The sequence below is a fragment of the Schistocerca gregaria genome, chromosome 4, assembly GCF_023897955.1.
Source record: "Schistocerca gregaria isolate iqSchGreg1 chromosome 4, iqSchGreg1.2, whole genome shotgun sequence".
NCBI classification, from domain to species: domain Eukaryota; kingdom Metazoa; phylum Arthropoda; class Insecta; order Orthoptera; family Acrididae; genus Schistocerca; species Schistocerca gregaria.
Genome location: NC_064923.1, coordinates 345,189,946 through 345,211,797, shown reverse-complemented (window position 1 = coordinate 345,211,797; position 21,852 = coordinate 345,189,946). Strand labels below are relative to the sequence as shown.

The window sequence follows — 21,852 nt, the reverse complement described above, 5'->3', positions numbered from 1 at the left end:
GGACTACAAATTAAAAATGAGAATCAATAAACAAACCCATAATAAGTGGAAGACCAACATGCAAAACAAAAATGCTACAAACTTACACGCCAATCTAATATTGAACATAGAATATTTGTTCTGAGGCAGTGTAACTCATTCTGCACAAATTAATCAGTGTGTATTCCTCCAGTATTTGAGAATGAGAGCACTTTGCAGCTGTCAAATAACTTTACATGTAATTTAAAACCTTTACAAAACTTTTTCTCACTGGTAAAAGTTTATCACTTGCTAAATTTTCCCTGTTCATTCAGTAAAACTTCAGTGCCATGCATGACGTTTTAATTCATAACTTCTTTACTCCTATATTTGCAGGCCATTTTGCAGACAGTATCCACATATATCACTGAATTTACCAGCAATATCATACTATTCTATCACACAAAGCACAGGAGATAAACACCGAGATGCGGGAAAAACTAACTTTCCTTAAAATGGAGCACAAATTGTGCAGACTATACTCATTCAATGTTTGGTAACACTGGGGAGTTTACTGGTATATTCTGAAAGGCTTTATACTCCATTTTAAAATGTCAATGTAAGTATTTATGACCAACAGTCTAAAGAGAAGCAGATTACTTTATCCCTGAGCAGTACTCTACCAAAGAGAAACCATGCATGCATTTAATCAACTATTCCAATAATTAAAAAAAAGTATTTTAATTAATGTACACAAAAGGAAGTGTTGCAACATATACATTGTTTCATATTTACTTTAAGAGCCACAGACCAATTGATAACTCAGTTTTCTTTCATATCAGGAACAATAAAGGGTAATATGTACATATCTATATAACTGAACAATAACTTAATTATCTTGGGAACATATGATTTACTTCACATAACTAGTACATGCTAGTAGTTATGAGTAAAATCAGCCAACAACTAAGGTTCCTTCATCTTGAAACACATATGTTGGAACTTCTAAATTGAGAGGTGCTGGGCCTTTTCTGATACGACCTGATGCATCATAGTGAGAACCGTGACAGGGACAGTAGTATCCACCAAAGTCACCTGAAAGGAAGTGGAGTAGTAATTAAAATATCTGAAATGTTCATTTGTTTAAAACATCACAGTTTTTACTGAAACTGACACTGAAAACCAGCACACACCAATATATTAAGCAGATGTAAGGGTATATACAGATGCTTAACTTTGTAAACAAAACACATACTAACTTAAGGCATTTTAATGAACCTCTGACATTATGAAATGCAGAGCACAGCACATGTAACAAAATACAGGTCTCAGAAGAATTAACATGTCACAGGTTCATTTCATAATTTTACCGAGCAACATATTTCAAACTAAACAACGAAAAAATATTTTATTTATAAAACCCATTACAGTGCAATTTTTGTCAATTACTTTCAAAAGTAACTTCACTGAACTGGCAATCATCAGGGAGATACCATTCCTACAGACATTTGTGGATGCAGTCCACAAATTTGTGGAGCACTCATGTGACAATCCAATGACTTCCTGTTGAGGTTCTCTTTCTGTTCTTGAAGACAGGGAAGTTATAACTGGTCTTTAGAATATGTGACATCTAATGCAAAAGAACAGATTTGAAGTTCATACTGAACATTATTAGACATTGCAGAAAGCCTAGATTTGGAAAACAGATATATAAATCAGGTTAATGTTGCAAGGTCTGTAAGGGTCTTCTTCGGGCCTGACATTGGATTATGATATGTAAAGCTAACGCATAGAATTATTTCTTCTACAGCATATGCTTGTAACTGAGATTCAAAGTGGAAAAGCTGTAAAATGGCAAATATTTGCTAGTGTAGTCTCTCCACTAGGACTTCACCAGTAGAAGCAGGGATCTGTTTAATAGAGGGTTAACAGCTATACTGTAACATCATCAGATTTTCTTGAGAGCACGCAAAAACAACTATTTCTTGTGTTACAAGCTTCAGTTCTGCCTATAAAATCTAAATCAATGTAAGTCATTGGTAAAGCTACATGAAATTAGCAAATAAACTTTGAAATTTTTAGCATTTTAAAATTTGAATTTAGCACTTATATTTTTTCTATTTCATTATTCAGTTTCCTTTAAAAAAATAGAGAAAACTGATTCTTTCTGTAAAACAACTCCACAGTGTTAATTGTTATTCAAATTAACACACACTTTAGGCCTATATACAAATGTTTATCTATTGAATGCAATCACTGAAGTAGTTTCAATAATGTCAGGCTTCACTGACCTCCTACTGCTACAACTAAATTGTACATTAAGAAGTACCTCTATGCATCCCCACTATTGACAGATACCCAAATCGCAGATAAAGCACTAGTCACAGAGTAGAAGGTTCAATATATCAGGCTTCTCATCACGTCTCAAATAGTCAATACGACATTGATGGAATGGTTAGAAAAATTGTCAGTTGGAATACTTTCCATTTACAATTTTTTTCCCCCAGCATATATATATATATATATATATATATATATATATATATATATATATATATATATATATATATATATATATATATATATATATATATATATATATATATAAAAAACAAAGATTCCAAGACTTACCAAGCGGGAAGTGCCGGTAGATAGGCACAATAAATAAAACACACAAATACACAGAATTTCTAGCTTTCGCAACCGACGGTTGCTTCTTCAGGAAAGAGGTAAGGAGAGGGAAAGACGAAAGGATGTGGGTTTTAAGGGAGAGGGTAAGGAGTCATTCCAATCCCGGGAGTGGAAAGCCTTACCTTAGGGGGAAAAAAGGATAGGTATATACTCGCGCACACGCACACACACGCATATCCATCCATAAACACACAGACACATACATTTGCAGATAAAGCTTTCATTCTGGATATCAACATTTTTATACTGTGTTGTAGCTTATTACTGGGCTTGTATTACATTTGCAGATGAAGCTTCAGTAATTGAGATCTCACAAAGATGTAATTTGATGATTTCAGAAACATGGGATGGGGTGCACTGGCACCAGCATAGCAGTACGTCAGGAGGGTAGTGACGAGTGTACCTTTCTTTTTATGAACATCTACCATGTTTCAACTGCAGTTCACCGGAATCTAAATGTGGTCAGAACTTAATTGACTTTACAAATGGACAAATACTCATACATTTATACAGGAAAGACATTAATTCTAATATATGTTCACACGCAATGACCAAAACACATGCTTAATAAATGAAATACAATGTTCAACAATGGTGCTACAGCAGCTACTGCTCAACAGCACTGCTGATTTTCAAGGTTGGCAACAAATAAAGAAGTGCGCTGTTGCCTCTTAGTGCTCTTATTTTGACCAGTTCACTACCAAGGAGCCAAGATGATAACATATGAGGTTGCATTCAGAAAGAAAGTTCTAATCACATCCAACGATGGCACAAGTTGTCGGATAGGAATGCACATGCACAGGAGTAGAGTGGATGTATGTGAGAGTAAGACAGTGCAGTTTCAATCTTGTAATTGTGGTCTACCCACCAACTGTAAGGTTCATGCAGTTATTCAATTTTTGCACATTCAGAGGCAATCTCCAGCCAATATCTATCACCAATTGTGTCAAGCGTAAAGGCACATCATTACAATCAGTACAGTCAGATGATGGTGCATGCCATACACTGAAAGAAAAACCTGTATTCACAGCAAAGACCATAGTGGCTTACCAACCCTGGTGACATGAAAACTGTTGGAGTGTGGCAAGCAATCAGAACTCTCACATCAATTCTCTCAGATGTCTCGCTTTCCACTGAACAAAATTGTCTCCCGGTGGCCTTGTTTTCCTAAAGTGTGTGCAAGTGCCTTCTGGAATTGATGTGGTGAGCTTTTGTGAGGGAACACCGTAAATGCTGATTGGTATTGTATGACACTGAAAAATCTGAGCAGAGTGAGCCAGGACTTAAAAAGGCCAGAAACAGGTAGACAATTTGATGTTACAGAAGCAAATGTTCATAGGTAGTGTAAGATTAAGACCAAATTATAGATCACCAGTTCTGCATGTTGAACTTTCAGGGGGTCGAATTAGAAAAGGATTTGTGAATTGGAGTGACAGTTTGTTTACTATGCTTGAAAGAAACATGATTAAGGCTTCCCAATTATTCGAATGAAGCTGTTGGGGAGAAAGAGGAATTTTCAAACTGCATGTGCAGAATTTTCAGCAAGCATGTGCTCATGTGTCACAATGATAAAGATGGTGAGTCTTACAAGGATTTAGAACAGCACTAGCTTAGCAATTTTCCATGGCATTTAATGAAAAGCTACTTGCATATAGTGTCAAACAATGTAACAATACACCACAGCTGAACAGTGTTAAGTTCTTTAGGCTAGTCTTATGATACCTTACATCAAGAAAACAGTTGTAAATGTGATCAGTCACAGTTTGATAAAAATAAAGATTTCCCAAGGAGCATCTTTAAAAAAGGGGATGTCTTATTGTCAGGTAAATATGGCCTGTACATTCCACAATATTCCATTGTGAATATGATCTATGAGACAAGTAATTAACTACACACCAGAGGAATGGAAGGGATTCTTAGTACACACTCACATTCCAGTGACCCATTTTCAGCGCTGCAATTGGGCCACACATCTTTAATGGTAAATCAAGTATGCAAACCATTTCTCAAAACTTAATTCCTCAGAGGCTTTGAGTGTTATTGAAGATATACTGGGGGGAAACTGGATTAATCAGATATGGTAGATTGCTTGCATTCTTGAAAAGGACTATCAATGTCAATTTGACAAATTCAGAGTTAGTGTTCTTCATTCAAAGGAACCAACTGCTTCCTTTTTTTAAAAAAAATTCTCAAAACTCTGAAATCTAAAGACACGCTAGCTGATCAAATCCTAACGTAAAGGTGAGCCCACTATGTCTACTGGAAGACTCTCCACACTATAGCCTTGGGTGAGGTACCACCACCCTAACTCACTTTTTTTTTTTTTTTTTTTTTTTAAGGGAAAGGTTTTGTACAAGTGAGACTTCAAGTAAAATAGTTGAAGTGATTGCTCTGCACAGCTTTTTAATTTTCTTTACTTTTTATCTTCAGTTAGAAAAAGATTGTTTAAAACTATTTTAGTAAAAATGCAGACAATGTTCCAGGTGACTTACTACTTTCATCAGGTTTATACTATGGTATTAGTAAACATACAATTCAGTTCTTAGCAAGCCCACCTCTCAGCTAATTTTGAAGTACTGGTTCCAAGGTCTGTCAAGGAAAACTTAGTTCTTTTGCTTAGTGTTCTTTATTTAATATATCTCCCATCTTGAAATTTAAACCACTTTTTGTAAAATCACATAAGGATATTTTTTTTTTTAGAAAAACGAAAATTGCCATTTTAGAATTTTTTTACAGAACCAGTTCTTTGGATGTTAGTAAAACCAAACAAATATTGCTGCATTATTGTGTTTGCATCAAATTAATGCTAACACCAAAACTTTTACAATGACCTGTGGTCAGCTTTCTGGCACCAACAGGTATGTAGTTAAAAACACCTTTGCATTATGCCAGTATCATAAAAATAAGCAATCTCATTTCTTGAAACTTGCAAGCAGAAAAAGTGAATCAGCCATGTAGGGAACAAAAAGGTAATGGGTCTTACTGACAAAGAAAGATTTTTCATGAAACACTTTGTGGCATAATGAAAAACTCACTCTGATACACAGTATGTACTGTTATGAAGCATCCTTGTAAATTAAAAGTATGTGCTACACTGACTAAAATTCTTGCACTTCATGTGTAATGCTCTCTCAATCTGAGCTATTGAGGTGAACTTTACCCACTTGAGGTCCAGTCTGTCAGGAAGTTTCAGAACAGTGCAAACAACAATGCACAGCAACAGATTCATTCTAAAAGCAATCTCCTCACTGTGATTGTGCATTTCTTATCAACCCTGCTTCATAAGAAATCTAAGTTGAAGATTTTGGTGCAACTGAATCATCATCAGTCAGCAAGCCTATGTTAATGAACAACATCTCTCAACAGTAACTTCAACTTTCCACTGTATAAGTAATCCTGAGTAATTTCATCTCCAACTTCTGATACATTAATGGTTTTCTTATTAACAGACCTATTCACTTCAGCAATCTAACAATATGAGCACTCCAACCTCAGCAATATTCCAGAAAGAACTGGAACATATACTTAAGTTTATTCAATACAACCAGTTAATATGAAGAATATGGCAATGTACTGTAGCCTGTACATACTATTACTTGAATTGTTCCCGTACTATCTATGATATTCTGAAATGTTTGCCTTTCAACAACAGACCAACAGTCAAACTCTTCCATGGAATAAATATGTTAAAACAGTTCTAATGAACAACTTGCACCTGTTCACATGTAACAACAGTTTTTTTTTTTTTGGGGGGGGGGGGGGGGGGGGGGAACAGAATAATATCTTAATGTTTTTTTTATGACAATAGCACTGTTTTAGTATTTACCTCTCCTCAAAACAGAAAAAAAGACAGAAACACGAAATGAATCTATATCATCCAATTAAAAATCAAGCATGCCACCAATGAGCTATTTTTTCAGAAGTTCACGTGTTCATTAAACTGGTGCATGAAATGCATTTAAATATTTGAAAATTTTTGGGAGGGTTGGCAAGCTAGTGCATTTTATTACTCCTACAGGATAGCATCCTTTAGGTAAACCACACGCCAACCAAGACTCATTCCAATCTGAGTTCCCAAGTTGTGCCCTCCTTGTAAGTAAGAGCAATGAACCTGCTACAGTATCATTTCAGTCCCAAAAGACAATATAAACAATGTTAACAAAATACATACTTAAACCTTACCTGCATTGGCAATGGGTACACAGCCAAGGTGGGTGCACACTCCAAGTACAACCAGCCATTCTGGTTTCTGCACTCTTTCATTATCATGCTGAGGGTCTCTTAGTGTGCTTACATTTACACTCTGTTCTTGCTGAATTTCTTCTGCTGTTCTGGGAAAGATAAACACAAAACAGTTAGTTAAACACATCATAAACATTGTGATAAATACTATGTCAATTTCACAAAATTTACACATAATTATAGGCAAATAGAGCAACTTATGTTACATATATACTGGACATTTAAAAATTTCTAACTGACTACTTCTAATCAAGAAACCTCTATTATTTAGGAGTCAGGCTGTGGTTACGTGGAGTTGCATGGCATGACCAGAGCAGAGCAGCGCAACATGGTGAGCAGAGCAGCACTGATGAAACAAACCAGTGCAGGTCTGTGCACATGATCATAGTGGTGCTGCAAGCAAGGCAAACCAGCAGAGCAGCGCAGAGTGGTGCTGAGGGAATCCAATATGTTTGTTTCACAGAGCTGCAAATAGAACATTCAAATGACTCCGGCTGCACCAGCAGCATTTGGCTGTTGCTGTGGGTAGCAGAGTCAATATTATTTCTGGAATTTGTCTTGCTTTCGTTGTACTACTGGGAAAATGGCACCAGTGGAAGCCTTGATACAGTTGTTTTTACATAGTGCCCTTTATGGGACCAGTGAAACAACTAAGATCACAATTGATTGTAGACAAGTTATCTGATCAGGCAGCAACAGATGTACAAACAAGTACAGAAGAGATGATTTTTTTCTGAAGCCATAGTCATAGAAAATTTTTAGAAAGATATTTATGCCTTTTGACTGTATATACTGCATTCACTGCACAGAGCATAACTTCATCATAGCTAACACTTGGTTTAAGAATCATGGAAGGAGGTTATACACATGGAAGAGACCTAGAGATATGGGAAGCTTTCAGGTAGATTATATAATGGTAAGACAGAGATTTAGGACACAGTTTTTAAATTGTAAGACATTTCCAGGGGCAGATGTGGACTCTGACCACAATCTATTGGTTATGAACTGTAGATTAAAACTGAAGAAACTGCAAAAAGGTGACAATTTAAGGAGATGGGACCTGGATAAACTGACTACACCAGAGGTTGTACAGAGTTTCAGGGAGAGCATAGGGGAACAATTGACAAGAATGGGGGAAAGAAATACAGTAGAAGAAGAATGGGTAGCTTTGAGGGATGAAGTAGTGAAGGCAGCAGAGGATCAAGTAGGTAAAAAGACGTGGGCTAGTAGAAACTCTTGCGTAACAGAAGAGATATTGAATTTAATTGATGGTAGGAGAAAATATAAAAACGCAGTAGGTGAAACAGTCAAAAAGGAGTGCAAACGTCTCTATAATGAGATTGACAGGATGTGCAAAATGGCTAAGCAGGGATGGCTAGAGGACAAATGTAACGATGTAGAGGCACATATCACTAGGGATAAGATGGATACTGCCTACAGGAAAATTAATGAAACCTTTGGAGAAAAGAGAACCACTTTTATGAATATCAAGAGATCTGATGGAAAACCAGTTTTAAGCACTGAAGGGAAAGCAGAAAGGTGGAAGGAGTATATATAGGGTTTATACAGGGCAATGTACTTGAGGGCATATTATGGAAATGGAAGAGTACATAGATGAAGATGAAATGGGAGATATGATACTGTATGAAGACTTTGATAGAGCACTGAAAGAACTAAGTAGAAACAAGGTCCCAGGAGTAGACAACATTCCATTAGAGCTACTGATAGCCTTGGGAGAGCCAGCCGTGACAAAACCCTACCATCCGGTGAGCAAGATGTACGAGACAGGCGAAACATCCTCAGACTTCAAGAAGAATATTATAATTCCAATCCCCAAAAAAAGCAGGTGCTGACATGTGTGAAAATTACTGAACTATCAATTTAATAAGTCACAGCTGCACAATACTAACACGAATTCTTTATACACAAATGGAAAAACTGGTAGAAGATGACTTCAGGGAAGAGCAGTTTGGATCACTTAGAAATGTTGGATCATGTGAGGCAATACTGACCCTACGACTTATCTTAGAAGATAGATTAAAGAAAGGCAAACCTACATTTCTAGCATTTGTAGACTTAGAGAAAGTTTTGACAATGTTGACTGGAATACTCTCTTTAAAATTCTGAATGTGGCAGGGGTGAAATACAGGGAGCGCAAGAATATTTACTATTTGTACAGAAACCAGATGGCAGTTATAAGAGTCGAGGGGCATGAAAGGGAAGCAGGGGTTAGGAAGGGAGTGAGACAGGGTTGTAGCCTATCCATGATGATGTTCAATCTGTATAATGAGCAAGAAGGAAACAAAAATTTGAAGTAGGAATTAAAATCCAAGGAAAGAAATAAAAACTCTGAGGTTTGCCGATGACATTGTAATTCTGCCAGAGACAGCAAAGGACCTGGAAAAGCAGTTGAACGGAATGGACAGCATCTTGAAAGGAGGGTATAAAATGAATATCAACAAAAGCAAAACGAGGATAATGAAATGTAGTTGTATTAAATCGGATGGTGCTGTGGGAATTAGATTAGGAAAAGAGAGAAAGTAGTAGATGAGTTTTGCTATTTGGGGAGCAAAATAACTGATGATGGTCAAAGTAGAAAGAATACAAAATGTAGACTGGCAATGGCAAGGAAAGCGTTTCTGAAGAAGAGAAATTCGTTAACATCGAGTATAAATTTAAATGTCAGGAAGTAGTTTCGGAAAGTTTTTATATTGAGTGTAGCCATGTATGGAAGTGAAACATGGACGATAAATAGTTTGGACAAGAAGAGAATAGAAGCTTTTGAAATGTGGTGCTACAGAAGAATGCTGAAGATTAGATGGGTAGATCACATAACTAATGAGGAGGTACTGAATAGAATTGGGGAGAAGAGGAGTTTGTGGCACAACTTGACTAGGAGGAGGAATCGGTTAGTAGGATACATTCTGAGGCATCGAAGGCTCACCTATTTAGTACTGGAGGGAAGCATGGAAGGGAAATATCGTAGAGGGAGGCCAAGAGATGAATACACTAAGCAGATTCAGAAGGATGTACATTGCAGCCATTACTCGGAGATGTCGACGCTTGCACAGGATAGAGTAGCATGGAGAGCTGCATCAAACCAGTCTCTGGACTGAAGTCCAGAACACACAATGCATTCATTTCAGTAGCTAGGTTATGACCTTAGGCCATTTTCAAGTGTCACAACATAAAAAAATCATCTGACTTGTGTGAAACACAAGTTATGGTTGAAAAATACATATCAGGTTATATTAGTGTGTGAACATACCTATGTTACATAAAAAGGCTGGAAACTTGCACAACTGACAAGTTCAGTGAAGCTGTGATGTACATCACATTCAAAGCAGGGGTGTAAGCTTCATTTCATTATACGTAAACATGAATTCAAATGAAACTAAGTGTATACCCACTTTTAAGGTATGTCTAATTTACATCACAGCTTCACTATATTTGGTAGACATACAAGTTTCCAGCCTTTTTGTGTGACACAGCCATTTTGTCATACTGACTTACAGTACGACGGGTTTATACATGTAACATGATGTGCATTTTCAACAACACAAATCTGATAGTTTTTGACACTGTGTCACTTGAAAATGACCTAAGGCCGAAATGTAGATTGTGAAATAAAGACTTTGTATACAGTTGAATGGCAGAAATATCTTTTCAAAAAGTGCAGAATACATTTCCTTAATCTCTGATATCTTTCATTGTCTTAAAACAAGAGGCTAACAAAATTAAAGTAGCAGAGCTGATAACCACACAAAAACCATCTTTTACCATGTGAGAAAAAGTTTTTCAAAGACTCAGTTAATAGCTTCATTTGAACCTCTTAATAGTTTCGTCCTTTATGATAAGTGCCGTACACAGAATGCCCGGTTTATACCACATGTTGCTCACTGCAACTCAGGGATCCTTCTACGTCAATGCCAGTGTTGTGGAGAACACATACATCTCACAATATCAGCAGCAAATTTGGGTGAAGTTTCTGTTGGCTTAAAAAATATGCTACGCTTACTGCTCATTATTCAAAAAACACATCAATTGCCAAGGTCTGGAAAAGCGTTTGTTGAAATATTTTTTCCCCGATTTAAAATCCGCCAACTGCAAGATTTGACAAAATGCCTCATCAGTGGCTATGCTTCATCTTCAATGAACACAAAAGGCAATATAACTGATATCTCTGGTAATGGAGAGAGTGTTGATATATTAAGCACCCCTTCTTGCAACAAGCAAAATACACTAGAATAATTATATCTACCACAATCACTTTCCTTCCTATATTCTCCAACATTGATTATAATGACTTTCCCCATGAGTATTTGCAACTGCTAGTAGTACAACTGAATGAAAATGCCTATAACTGTAAGACATAATACCAGAATTTTCTGTACATTTTAGATGAATGCGGTTTCTACAAGCATCAGCAATTCATTTGAAAGTTTCTGTAAGTTCTATAATCTTTTATAGTATTTAGAAAATCATCTGCAGAATACAGACTCCATGTGGAGTGGCTGAAGGCAGTCCCACAACTCTTTGGTAATTGACTCCACATTTCTTATAATGGTTGCGAATCCTATTGTGAATATAGAGCTATGTCTCAAAAACTACTGCTGGTCTCCAGGAACTTTTAACAATTCTTGTTTCACTAACTGTTGATGACCCTTAAGAAGTCACATTATTCTGTTGGAAAAAAGTTAAATAAAAGAAAGCTGTACTTATATCACATAAGATAAGGGAGTTTTGTACAGCAACCAAATGGCAACATACTCCCATCTTTGAGCACTATCATTTGCCCAAATCTTGTTTCATTGATTCATAGTGCTTACGAGATTCACATGTGTTATGAATGTTTGATTCTTGCTTTATGGGTGCATGATCCATTTCCTCAAGAATGGAGTAAGTTATAAATGCCATTCCAAGATCAAACAATATTTCAATATGTCAACAACATTTGACTTAACAAGCACCAAATGCAAATTCATAGCAACATCTATGTGTCAACGCAAACTATTCAGCTTTCTCGCAGTCGACTACTTAATTTTGAAATATCACAATGATTAATGAAACAATAAACAGCTCTTCACGAAACTGTCTAATAAATCCTTAAGATGCATGAGAATTTTTTTTTACCTAGTGGTTTCTTTAAAATTGTTGGAGAAAGACTGCAGATCATCCAGATTGTGCTTTTGCTGATGAAGCAGCGAAGTGAGCCTACTGGCTACTGGGCTCATCCCTTCCCACTATAACTATACACGAAGCAGCTGCCTGATGCACTGCTCTGCTCTGTCATGTCCCTCCACTATAATTCAGATTTATTACGGAAAAAGCAAAACAAAAAAGGAACCTTAGTTGTAATCTGGACACTACTGCTGCTGGTATACATTTTATTTCTATAGGTAGGTTATCAAAGAATTTTATAACTGTGGGTTTCACTTCTTTATGTGGTGAAGTCAGATCTGCTAGTCCATATTGTAGATCATTTCTCTCAGGCTTATGAACCTGAGCAGCTAATTCCTACTGTGATTCAATAATATGAAAATGTGGTCAATATTCAAAATTGCTTAAAAACATATCTGAAAGATGCACTGTGTGAATCCCACAAAATACCAATTAGTTTTGTGTACCTAAAGGTTGTTTACACTGAGTTTGAAACATGTTTTGCAACATCTCTATCTACAGAGATACACTGCAAATCACATTTAAGTGCCTGGCAAAAGATTAATTGAACCACCTTAACAATAATTCTCTACTACTCCAATCTCATACAGCACGCAGAAAAAACAAATACCTATATCTTTCCACACGATCTCTGATTTCCCAATTTTATTATGATGACCGTTTCTCCCTATGTAGGTCAGCATGAATAAACAAAGTAGTTTCGCATTAGGAGGAAAAAGTTGGTGATGGAAATTTTGTGAGAAGATTTCGCCACAGCAACAAGCACTTTTGTTTTAGTAATGTCCACACCTAACCCTGTATCATTTCAGCAATACTCTCTCTCCTATTTATTGTGCTGTCCTCCTGTGAACTTTCTCAATGTACTCTGTCAATCCTATCTGGTAAGGATCCCACTGTGCAGCAGTATTCTAAAAGAGGATGGATAAGCACACTGCAGGCAGTCTCATTAGTAGATCTGTTACACTTCTTAAGTGTCCTGCCAATGAAACACCGTCTTTGCTTAGTCTTCCTCACAACATATTGTGTGTGTTCCTTCCAATTTAAGTTTTTCACAACTGTAATTCCTGGGTATTTAGTTGAATTTACGACCTTTAGATTTGACTGATTTACCATGTAACCAAAGTTTAACAGATTCCTTTTAGCACTCATGTGGACGACCTCACACTTTTCGTTATTTAGGTTCAATTGCCAATTTTTGCACCATAGAAATATTCTTGTAAATTGTTTTGCAATTTGTTTTGATCTTATGATGACTCCACTAGCCAATAAATGACACCATCATCTGCAAACAACCTAAGACGGTTGCTCAAATTGTCTCCTAACTCATTTACATAGGTAACTGTGACGTCTCTGACAGGAACTCATGAATCCAGTCACATATCTGAAATGGTATTCTATAAGCAAGCAATTTCACTGCAAGCCACTTGTGTGGTGGTGTCAAAAGCCTTCTAGAAATATGGAATCAATTTGAAATCCCTTGCCAATAGCACTAACACTTCGTGTAAGTAAAGATAAAACAATGGAAAATCCAGGATGGAATGTAACAATATTATGAGAAGGAAAGTTGCCACTCACAATACAGCGGAGATGCTGAGTCACAGACAGGCATAACAAAAAGACACTTGGCAGTGTGATTTCAGTTGCCTGAGAATGTGTGTGTGTGTGTGTGTGTGTGTGTGTGTGTGTGTGTGTGTGTGTGTGTGTGTTTGTTTTTTGCTGGCAAAGGCCTTAATGGCCGAAAGCTATAATCGTGTGAATCTCTGTTGTGCCTATCGCGACTCAGCATGTTCACTGTATAGTGAGTAGCAACTTTCTCCTTGAGGTAATTCACAATGTTCAGACGCAATATATGTTCCAAAATCCCACTGCATATTAACATTAACAATATGAGCCTGTAATTTAGTGGATTACTCCTACTGCCTTTCTTATATATTGATGTGACCTGCGCAACTTTCCCATCTTTGGGTACAGATCTTTGGTCAACAAGCAGTTGTATATGACTGATTGTATGGAGGTATTGTATCAGTACAATCTGGAAGAAACCTAACTGGTGTATAGTCGGGACTGGAAGACTTGCTTTTGGTAAGAGATTTAAGCTGCTTCACTACGCCAAGAATATCTTGCTTTTTTGTCACTCATGTTGGCAGCTGTTCTTGTTTTGAATTCTGTCACTAATTCCATAATCAAGAATTTGCAACACTTCGCGAACAAGAAGTGTTCCACATTTGTATCAGTATAGACCGAAGGTAACAATGTTTCTCATTAGCTACACAGAACTAGTGTTTGTTTATGCACTGCCTTACTTTGTGTAGCACTGCGAGTTGTCGTATGCTGCACTGCACACTATCACATTTTGAAAATGAAGTGTACGACTTCTTATATGCTAATAGAATGGATGTTGCGTCTGTTCTAAAAACACAAAAATGGGGCACGGCTCTCTACAGAAAACCACTGTTGCTTATTACCAGCAGCAGTGATGTGGACAGGAAGCCAAAATCTCTTTTAGCTCCGTACAGACATGAGAAAAATAAAATTGGAGAACAAGAAATCTGGCAGTGGTACAGAATCTTTGTTTACATCAAAGTGGTTCAGTTTCCATTATTTACAGGTTTTGGATGATTATTCAGGAAACAAACAAAGAACAGACAATAAAGAGAGATAAACAAGGTTATGCTTGTTTATGTTTATTTGTATTCTGCACTGTACAACAATATTATTAATAATTTTATCGCAGTACAAATCCTTGTGTGTGTAAAAAGCACTCTGAAAATTCATCTCAAATTTCTGCCACTCTTCCTTCCACAATAACCTCCATTTGTTCCAATTCCACCAATCCTTACCTCTCACCAACATAATCCTGCAAAACCATATCACACTCATACCTCCTTGCAATAACTTATCTCCATCCATAAAATGATTCTGCTATGCAACCAAGTTCTGGATCCCAACACACACACACACACACACACACACACACACACACTGAACTCTTGTCACATATGAACCAGAGCAACATGCACACCACCACCTCAAAAAACTCTCCAGCTTGCTCACTTCCTACCCCCACCTCGGAGTAGCACTGTCCACCTACACAATAACCTGAAAAACCACCCACATCCCCTCATAGCTGACAAACCCTTTCTCACAAAACCTACTAAATATACCCTACCCTCAAAAACTCCCTCCCAGAATTCAGAACTAAAACAGACCTGAAACATAGTAATGACCTTTTCCTCCAAAAGCCTTAGTCCCACAGAAATAGACATTTCCAAAGGCCTCACCTTTTTCCCCAACTCAAATTCAATAATAAAGGACTTGTTAAAGACCTTCCCTCCTCCTCCTAGTCCCTACAGTGGAAACACTTTTCTGCCATCAACCCTACCAGAGTCAACCAAAGACCAATACTGAACCCTGCCTGACTCAGTCCACTTCTCCATACAACTGTGATACCCCCACTGCTCCCAAATCACCCCTGATAACTTAGCAGAATTTCTTAACTTCGAATCTTTCCTCAACATAATTCCCCAAACTCCTTAACATGCAAATTAACTTTACATCTACAGAAAGAACCGCAACCCAGCAACTAAAAACAGATCTCTACCTTATAATCCTACCTGCTTACAAAGGCTCCACCAGTGCTATTTTTAACTGCAAGGATTACCTGGCAGAAGGACTGCCACCTGTCAGATGCATCCACCCACAAACCCTGCCACAGTGACCCCATTCCAAAAATCCAGTAGGAACTTCAGTCTCTCCTCAAATTCTTCACCTATCCCAGAACCTTTACCTGGAGTCTATATCTCTCCTCACCCCTACCACTCCCTGGACACTTTCCTTCTACATGCTTCTAAGATTACATTAGACTACTCATGGTTAAATCTAAATTGGGCTCATAAGAGGGTAAATTATGCTGCCACAAAAGTCTTTGGTCACTTACCTAATAGCATAGTCTGACAGCCATATAGCATTTAAAAGGAAATTAAAAGAATTTCTGAATGGCAACTCCTAAAAAAATTGTCATGTAATATTTTGTGTAATGTAATATCTTGTATAGACACCTTTTATTAATGTGACAAGTGTCATATTCATGATCTATGGAACAAGTAATAATCTAATCTTCCTGAAGTCCATAAACCCTACCAAGCAAATGCCTCATTGTGGTCCTTTACTGGGTTCCCACAGTGACTTTCTGCTCTTGTTGACTAACACTTCAAGCCTCTTATCTGCAATCTACCCTCTTATACAAAAGACAACTGTTTCCTCGGACACTCTACAGTCCCAGTTCCTTTACCACACGGCATCCTGCTCATTACTATTGATGCACCTACCTTTACACTAACATCCTCAATGCCCATGGCCTTACCACTATTGAACACTGTCTTTCCCAATGCCTGACAGATTCCAAATGCACAACCTCTTTCCTAGTCACCATGATCAACTACACCCTCTCCAACAATAACATCTCCTTTGAAGGCATTACTTGCAAACAAATCTTGGGTGCAGCTATGGGCACTCACATGGCATCATTCTATGCCAACCTATTCGTGGGCCATCTAAAGGAACCCTTCCTAAACACCCGAATCCCAAGCCCCTGAACTCGTTCAGATTCTCGACAACATCTTAGTGATCCGGATCAAGGGTGAGAACACCCAACTCACATTCCTCCACGAACTCAATACATTCTCCCCCATTAATTTGACCTTCACCTGGTCCCACTCAATCCAACAAGCCACCTTCCTTGATGTTGACCTCCACCTCAAAGATGGTCACATTAATACCTCTGTCCATATAAAGCATGTCAACCACCAGCAATATCTCCACTTCAACAGCTTCCACCCATTGCAGACCAAGAAGCCCTTCCATGCAGTCTAGCCACATGTGTACATCACACCTGCAGTGACGAGTTGTCCCTCTTGGAATATACCAAGTGCCTCACTGAGGCCTTCATTGGTCATAATTGCCCTCCCAACCTTGTACAAAAACACACCTCCCATGCCTTATCCTTCCAGTTACCCACTACCTCCCAAAACCCCACCCCATGTCTGGCCACGGAGGAGCATTCCCCTTGTGACTCAGTACCACCCAGGCCTGCCAAGGTTTCAACAACCTCCCGTTGTACCCTGAAATGAGAAATGTCTTACCACTACCCTTCCCTCCCCTCCTAAAGTAGTATTCCACTGCCCACCAAACAATCTTCACAATACCCTTATCCTTCCCTACACAATGCTCCCAACCCCTTGCCTTATGGCTCATATTCCTGTAATAGACCTAGCTTCCCATACATCCTCCAATCATCACCTGCTCCAGTCTGGTCTCAATCAACATCTAGCCAGTCAAAGGCAGGGCTATCTGTGAAACCAGTCATGTGATCTACAAGCTAAGCTGCAATCACCGTTCTGCATTCTAAATGAGCTTGACAACCAATAAGCAGTCTGTCTGTATGAACGGCCACTGAAACTGTGGCCAAGAAACTACTGGACCACCCTGCTGCTGAGAATGCCACGCAACATGGTGTTCTTCATTTCAATGACTGCTTCACAACCTGTGCCATTTAGATGCTTCCCACCAAGACCAGCTTTTCCAAATTGCGCAGGTGGGATCTCTGCCTGCAGCATATCCTACATTCCCTTAACTCTCCTAGCCTCAAGACTTCTTTAGTCATTGTCCTTACCTATCTAGCCTCTTCCCTGTTCCCATTTCAGCATTACACAGCCCTCTATTCCATCAACACACCCAGTCTTTTTACTTCTCCCCCCCCCCCCCATCTCTCTCCCCTGCCCTTTGTCTAACACCCTAACTGCCACCTCGTCCCTGCACACTTCCACTAGCAGTACTTTACCATCCCCCACCCCTACCCTGCAATTCCGTCCCCTCCTCGCACCAGCCTCCTCCTCACACCAACCCCCTTTTGCTTCTCCCATCATGTGCTACTGTTCATATAGTTTGGCTTCAGCTGCCAGACTCTCTCTCTCTCTCTCTCTCTCTCTCTCTCTCTCTCTCTCTCTCTCTCTCTCTCTCTCTGTGTGTGTGTGTGTGTGTGTGTGTGTGTGTGTGTGTGTGTGTGTGTGGCGACTCAGCATCTCCACTATACAGGGAGTCACAACTATCCTTTTCTTAATATTGTTACATTCCATCCTGGATTTTCCATTTTTTTATTTCTTTGTTTCTGGTTGAAATTCTCCATGGTAAATTTGGGAGTGTAGTAATAGATGATGCAGCAGCGCATGTCCCTAAGATGACTTTACCTGCCTGTAGGCAATAAGAGTTGAAATTTCCTCCTGGGCTATAACAGCTCCTTTGCTTAACATTTCTGCTTAAGGACTTGTGGAAAACAATTGTCATAGTATAGTTCGTGCCTTCTAGACTGCAACACTAGTTTACACTGAGATCTAAATATTTGTAGTTAAAAATTCTTTCTTTTGAACATTGGTTGTGCTCTCCTGGAAATGACTTCATGAAGCTTTCTGGTAACAGGAAGCATCATCTGCCAGGAATACATGTGGCAGCAGGTTTGTCCCTCCACATAAACATTCATTAGATGGCAAGTTCAGCTTGTTTTATAATTAAGTTCACACTGAGGAATTTTTAAAAACACTTCCATAAGAAATCCTTCCTTGACAGCCAACGTTAGCATATGAAAGGTTGTTATTCTCAGCAAAAACATCAAGCAGCACAACATTAAATGACCCCTTGTAGTTGCAAAATTTGCTACCACTAGCAACAGGACACTGTAGGACAATATGCTTCCCATCAATTGCTCCCATATGATGGTTGAAGTGGACTACCTAACTGAACACACTTTCCTTTTCATACTAGCCTATCTTCATTCACCAGGATCTGAAACAAGTTAATTTGATTTCACATTCCGCAAGTTCTACCAGCGGAAGATATGAAATATTTTAGAGGCTGCAGGTCCCGGAGAACTGGCAGGAACACATTAAATGAGGCAACAGTAATATTGCAGAATGTTCTGCTGGTAAAAAGAACTTTGATTGTTAACTTCGGGAAGCTCATTGTCAGCAAATTTCACAAGCTTGCTCCCTCTCTCTTTCTTTCTCTCTTTTTTTTAAATAAGATCTCTCTCTGTCTCTGAGGCAGAGGTGGAACTGTGTTTAACAGAGGAGTCAATAGTGAATGTGGCAGATTCCAATTGTAGATAGTGTCATAGACACTGGGGTGGAAGGAGTTCTGTTTGTTGAAAATGGTTATTTGGAATAATTTAAATCTGTGTATAAAATTTTTAAAAGTATAATACAGTGCTATTAACATACCTGAATTACCTATACATATACCTTTAATTGTTCGACCAAAGCTTAATTAACTGCAACTACTTGAGATTTAGCTAGCTTTGAAATGTGAAAAAAAAGGGTCAAGTCTCTGCCTCACAAGGATTCATTTTCTGAAATCGTGTGTCTTCCTTTGTAACAATTGGCACTATAATATTCCTCAGAATTTCAAACCCAGATGGTGACATCATACCAAAGGTACGAAACCAGAACCATCTTCTAGGTTCAGTTAGCACAGCATCTCATTCATGCCACATCATCTAGAGTAAGTTTTTATCCAGCAATGATGACTATGCCTTTTGCTTTGTCTGCTTCTTTTGTCAATTACTACTAATACATCAAATAAATCTACAAAATGCGAACTTACAGCTTTATGTTCATGAAGTTTTTTGGGCAATATTCTTGTGAAAAAAGTAGCTGTAAGTAAATGTTGTTGTAGGTTAGTGTGTGGTTTTTCTAGCTTTAATTTTTCAACAATACAAATTCCAAGGAGTGGAAATTTTCTGCACTGTTATTTCTTCCTGGTACACAAAATTTGTCAACATTACTGTCCTTACACCTTTAAAAAAAAAAAAAAAGTATACGTTACAAATTGCAGTTAAAAACAATTTAAGACTTGTGCGTATAATGGAGGTTGCTCTGGCTATTTCATAGAAGTTAAATTTTTGAAAATATGTCAGTTACTTTTGGTTTTTTATATTGTGGAGTTTTTTCTAGCTATGTACGTGAAGTGAAGGTTTCAATACACATCTGGAACCATAGGAAATTAAACTGTATCATGGACTTCGTTTGAGCTATGAAGACGAAGTGAATATTTCGATGCCAGCTTTTGTGCTGATTATGGTCTTCATATGAGATATATAGGGCAAATGAAATTTCCAACTTCAATTTTTGTGGCTTACTGAAGTTCTGAATTATTTCTTGTTTGGGTAGGAATGAATTTTACATTGGGAGTGTCATTTTGTTTTTTCTCGTCCACAACTCTAAAATTCCCATTAACTTCATGTCATTCTTCAAATCATTTTTGTTACACTTTGTATTATGAGACTTCTTGTCTGTCTGCATCCTGAATGTGTAATGTCACGATAGCCATATTGCTGAGACTGAGATGGCACTAAGTACTTACTCTGAGCTATATGTACTCACTTAGCTGCAGATCACACACAAGAGAATCCTTGTGCAACTGCTCATTGTAGAACATCCCCTGACACATCACAACCATACTCTGAGGTTTAACTAGAGTCACCCAGTTCTAGATACCTGTGCCTGATGAACAGTGGCTTCCCTCGCCATTTGAATGTAACACTCTTTCCTTCTGGGATGTCACTCAGTTTCACTTCAATTTTCGCCAAAGCTAGCACGTCTGCAGATGCACTCATACTTGAGACAAACTGGGTTACTATTGCCTTCGCAGCATATGCTCCTCCAATGGCACCAGCTGAAAGTAAAGATTTTTGATTAGTATCTTCTTCCCACGTATGTAAAGATACTTTATTCATGCTAACTTAAGTTACCCACTAGTAATGGCATCAGCTGTTTTAAACAAGAATAATGTGGTTAAGTAAAATCAGGTTTTAACTATTATTATTGTCTGCACAGCATCACAGAAAGTATCACTCCAGGATGGTAGGCGTTTGTAATAGAAGTACAACTGAGGTGTACGGAGTACACCATGGCGTAGGTCACTATTAAATCCATTCTCGTAAAATTACTTTCAGGAGACATATGTTATTAGGCACAGAACTGCTAAAATCTAGATGATTATCAAAACTCATATTTAACTTCTTACTTCCCGCTACTAGGTACGTAAAAGATTTTCGGGCTTCCGGGTCCGTATTCTTCACTGTTGCATCTGCTACTGAATGTCTTCTGTATGCACTGAAATCTGGAACCTGAATATCCGTGTGCGCACATCTCACTTGAGTAGTAACTGTAAAACAAAATCAGCACTCAACATTAACAGAGAATTAAGGTTTATTCTACATTGGAGCAAATATAATTTACCGTTTTACCTGTTGGGCCAGAACACACCCTCAAGTTACCCTTGGGTAAAGTCTGGCTTAAAGAATAACTTGTGCGTTGCTTCGGCAGACTCGGGGTCACAATCTTTTCAGATGAAATTGCAACCGGCGTAGCTGGTACCTTTAATTGAGGTGCAACAACCTGCGATGTTGCTTTTAGGTATGGTGCTAAATTTCCCGCACGAGATACGATATTCATCATGCTTGTGTTAACTTAGTATTACGTCTTACACTCCTTCAACGCCAATCCCACCTTCACCTCCACTGCAAAAGAACTAACGTATAGAACTTTACTTCGCATTTTCGCCACTAGGGAGGTATGAGAAATTTCGATATCTGCCCTGTGCCAATAGTGTAAAGTGAGCTATTACGACAGTAATAACATATAGAAAGCTACCAAACAATTAATTTCTCATAATGCGTTCCCCTGAAAGTCAACAGGACTCATTGTAAGGCCACAGCAGTCACTTTCC

At 38.2% G+C, this 21,852-nt stretch overlaps 1 protein-coding gene across 1 annotated transcript; it reads right to left on the bottom strand.

Moving 5' to 3' along the window:
- Positions 1-680: 680 nt before the first annotated feature.
- LOC126365757 (cytochrome b-c1 complex subunit Rieske, mitochondrial) lies at positions 681-21,851 on the bottom strand. The gene is made up of 5 exons (XM_050008255.1): positions 21,371-21,851; positions 21,148-21,288; positions 20,619-20,796; positions 6,832-6,980; positions 681-1,053 (listed from the first exon to the last, which is right to left on the bottom strand). Exons 1-5 carry the CDS (start codon positions 21,579-21,581, stop codon positions 914-916), a joined length of 819 nt encoding a protein of 272 aa, XP_049864212.1. The 5' UTR covers positions 21,582-21,851; the 3' UTR covers positions 681-913.
- Position 21,852: the final 1 nt, after the last annotated feature.

Bases quoted from the DNA above. Each gene is read 5' to 3' on its own strand.
- LOC126365757 (XM_050008255.1), bottom strand. From the start codon at position 21,581: ATGATGAATATCGTATCTCGTGCGGGAAATTTAGCACCATACCTAAAA. The intron at 21,289-21,370 runs GTAAAACGGTAA...TTTGTTTTACAG, and splicing joins GGTGTGTTCTGGCCCAACAG to TTACTACTCAAGTGAGATGT. The intron at 1,054-6,831 runs GTAAGGTTTAAG...ACTTCCTTTCAG, and splicing joins TGTACCCATTGCCAATGCAG to GTGACTTTGGTGGATACTAC.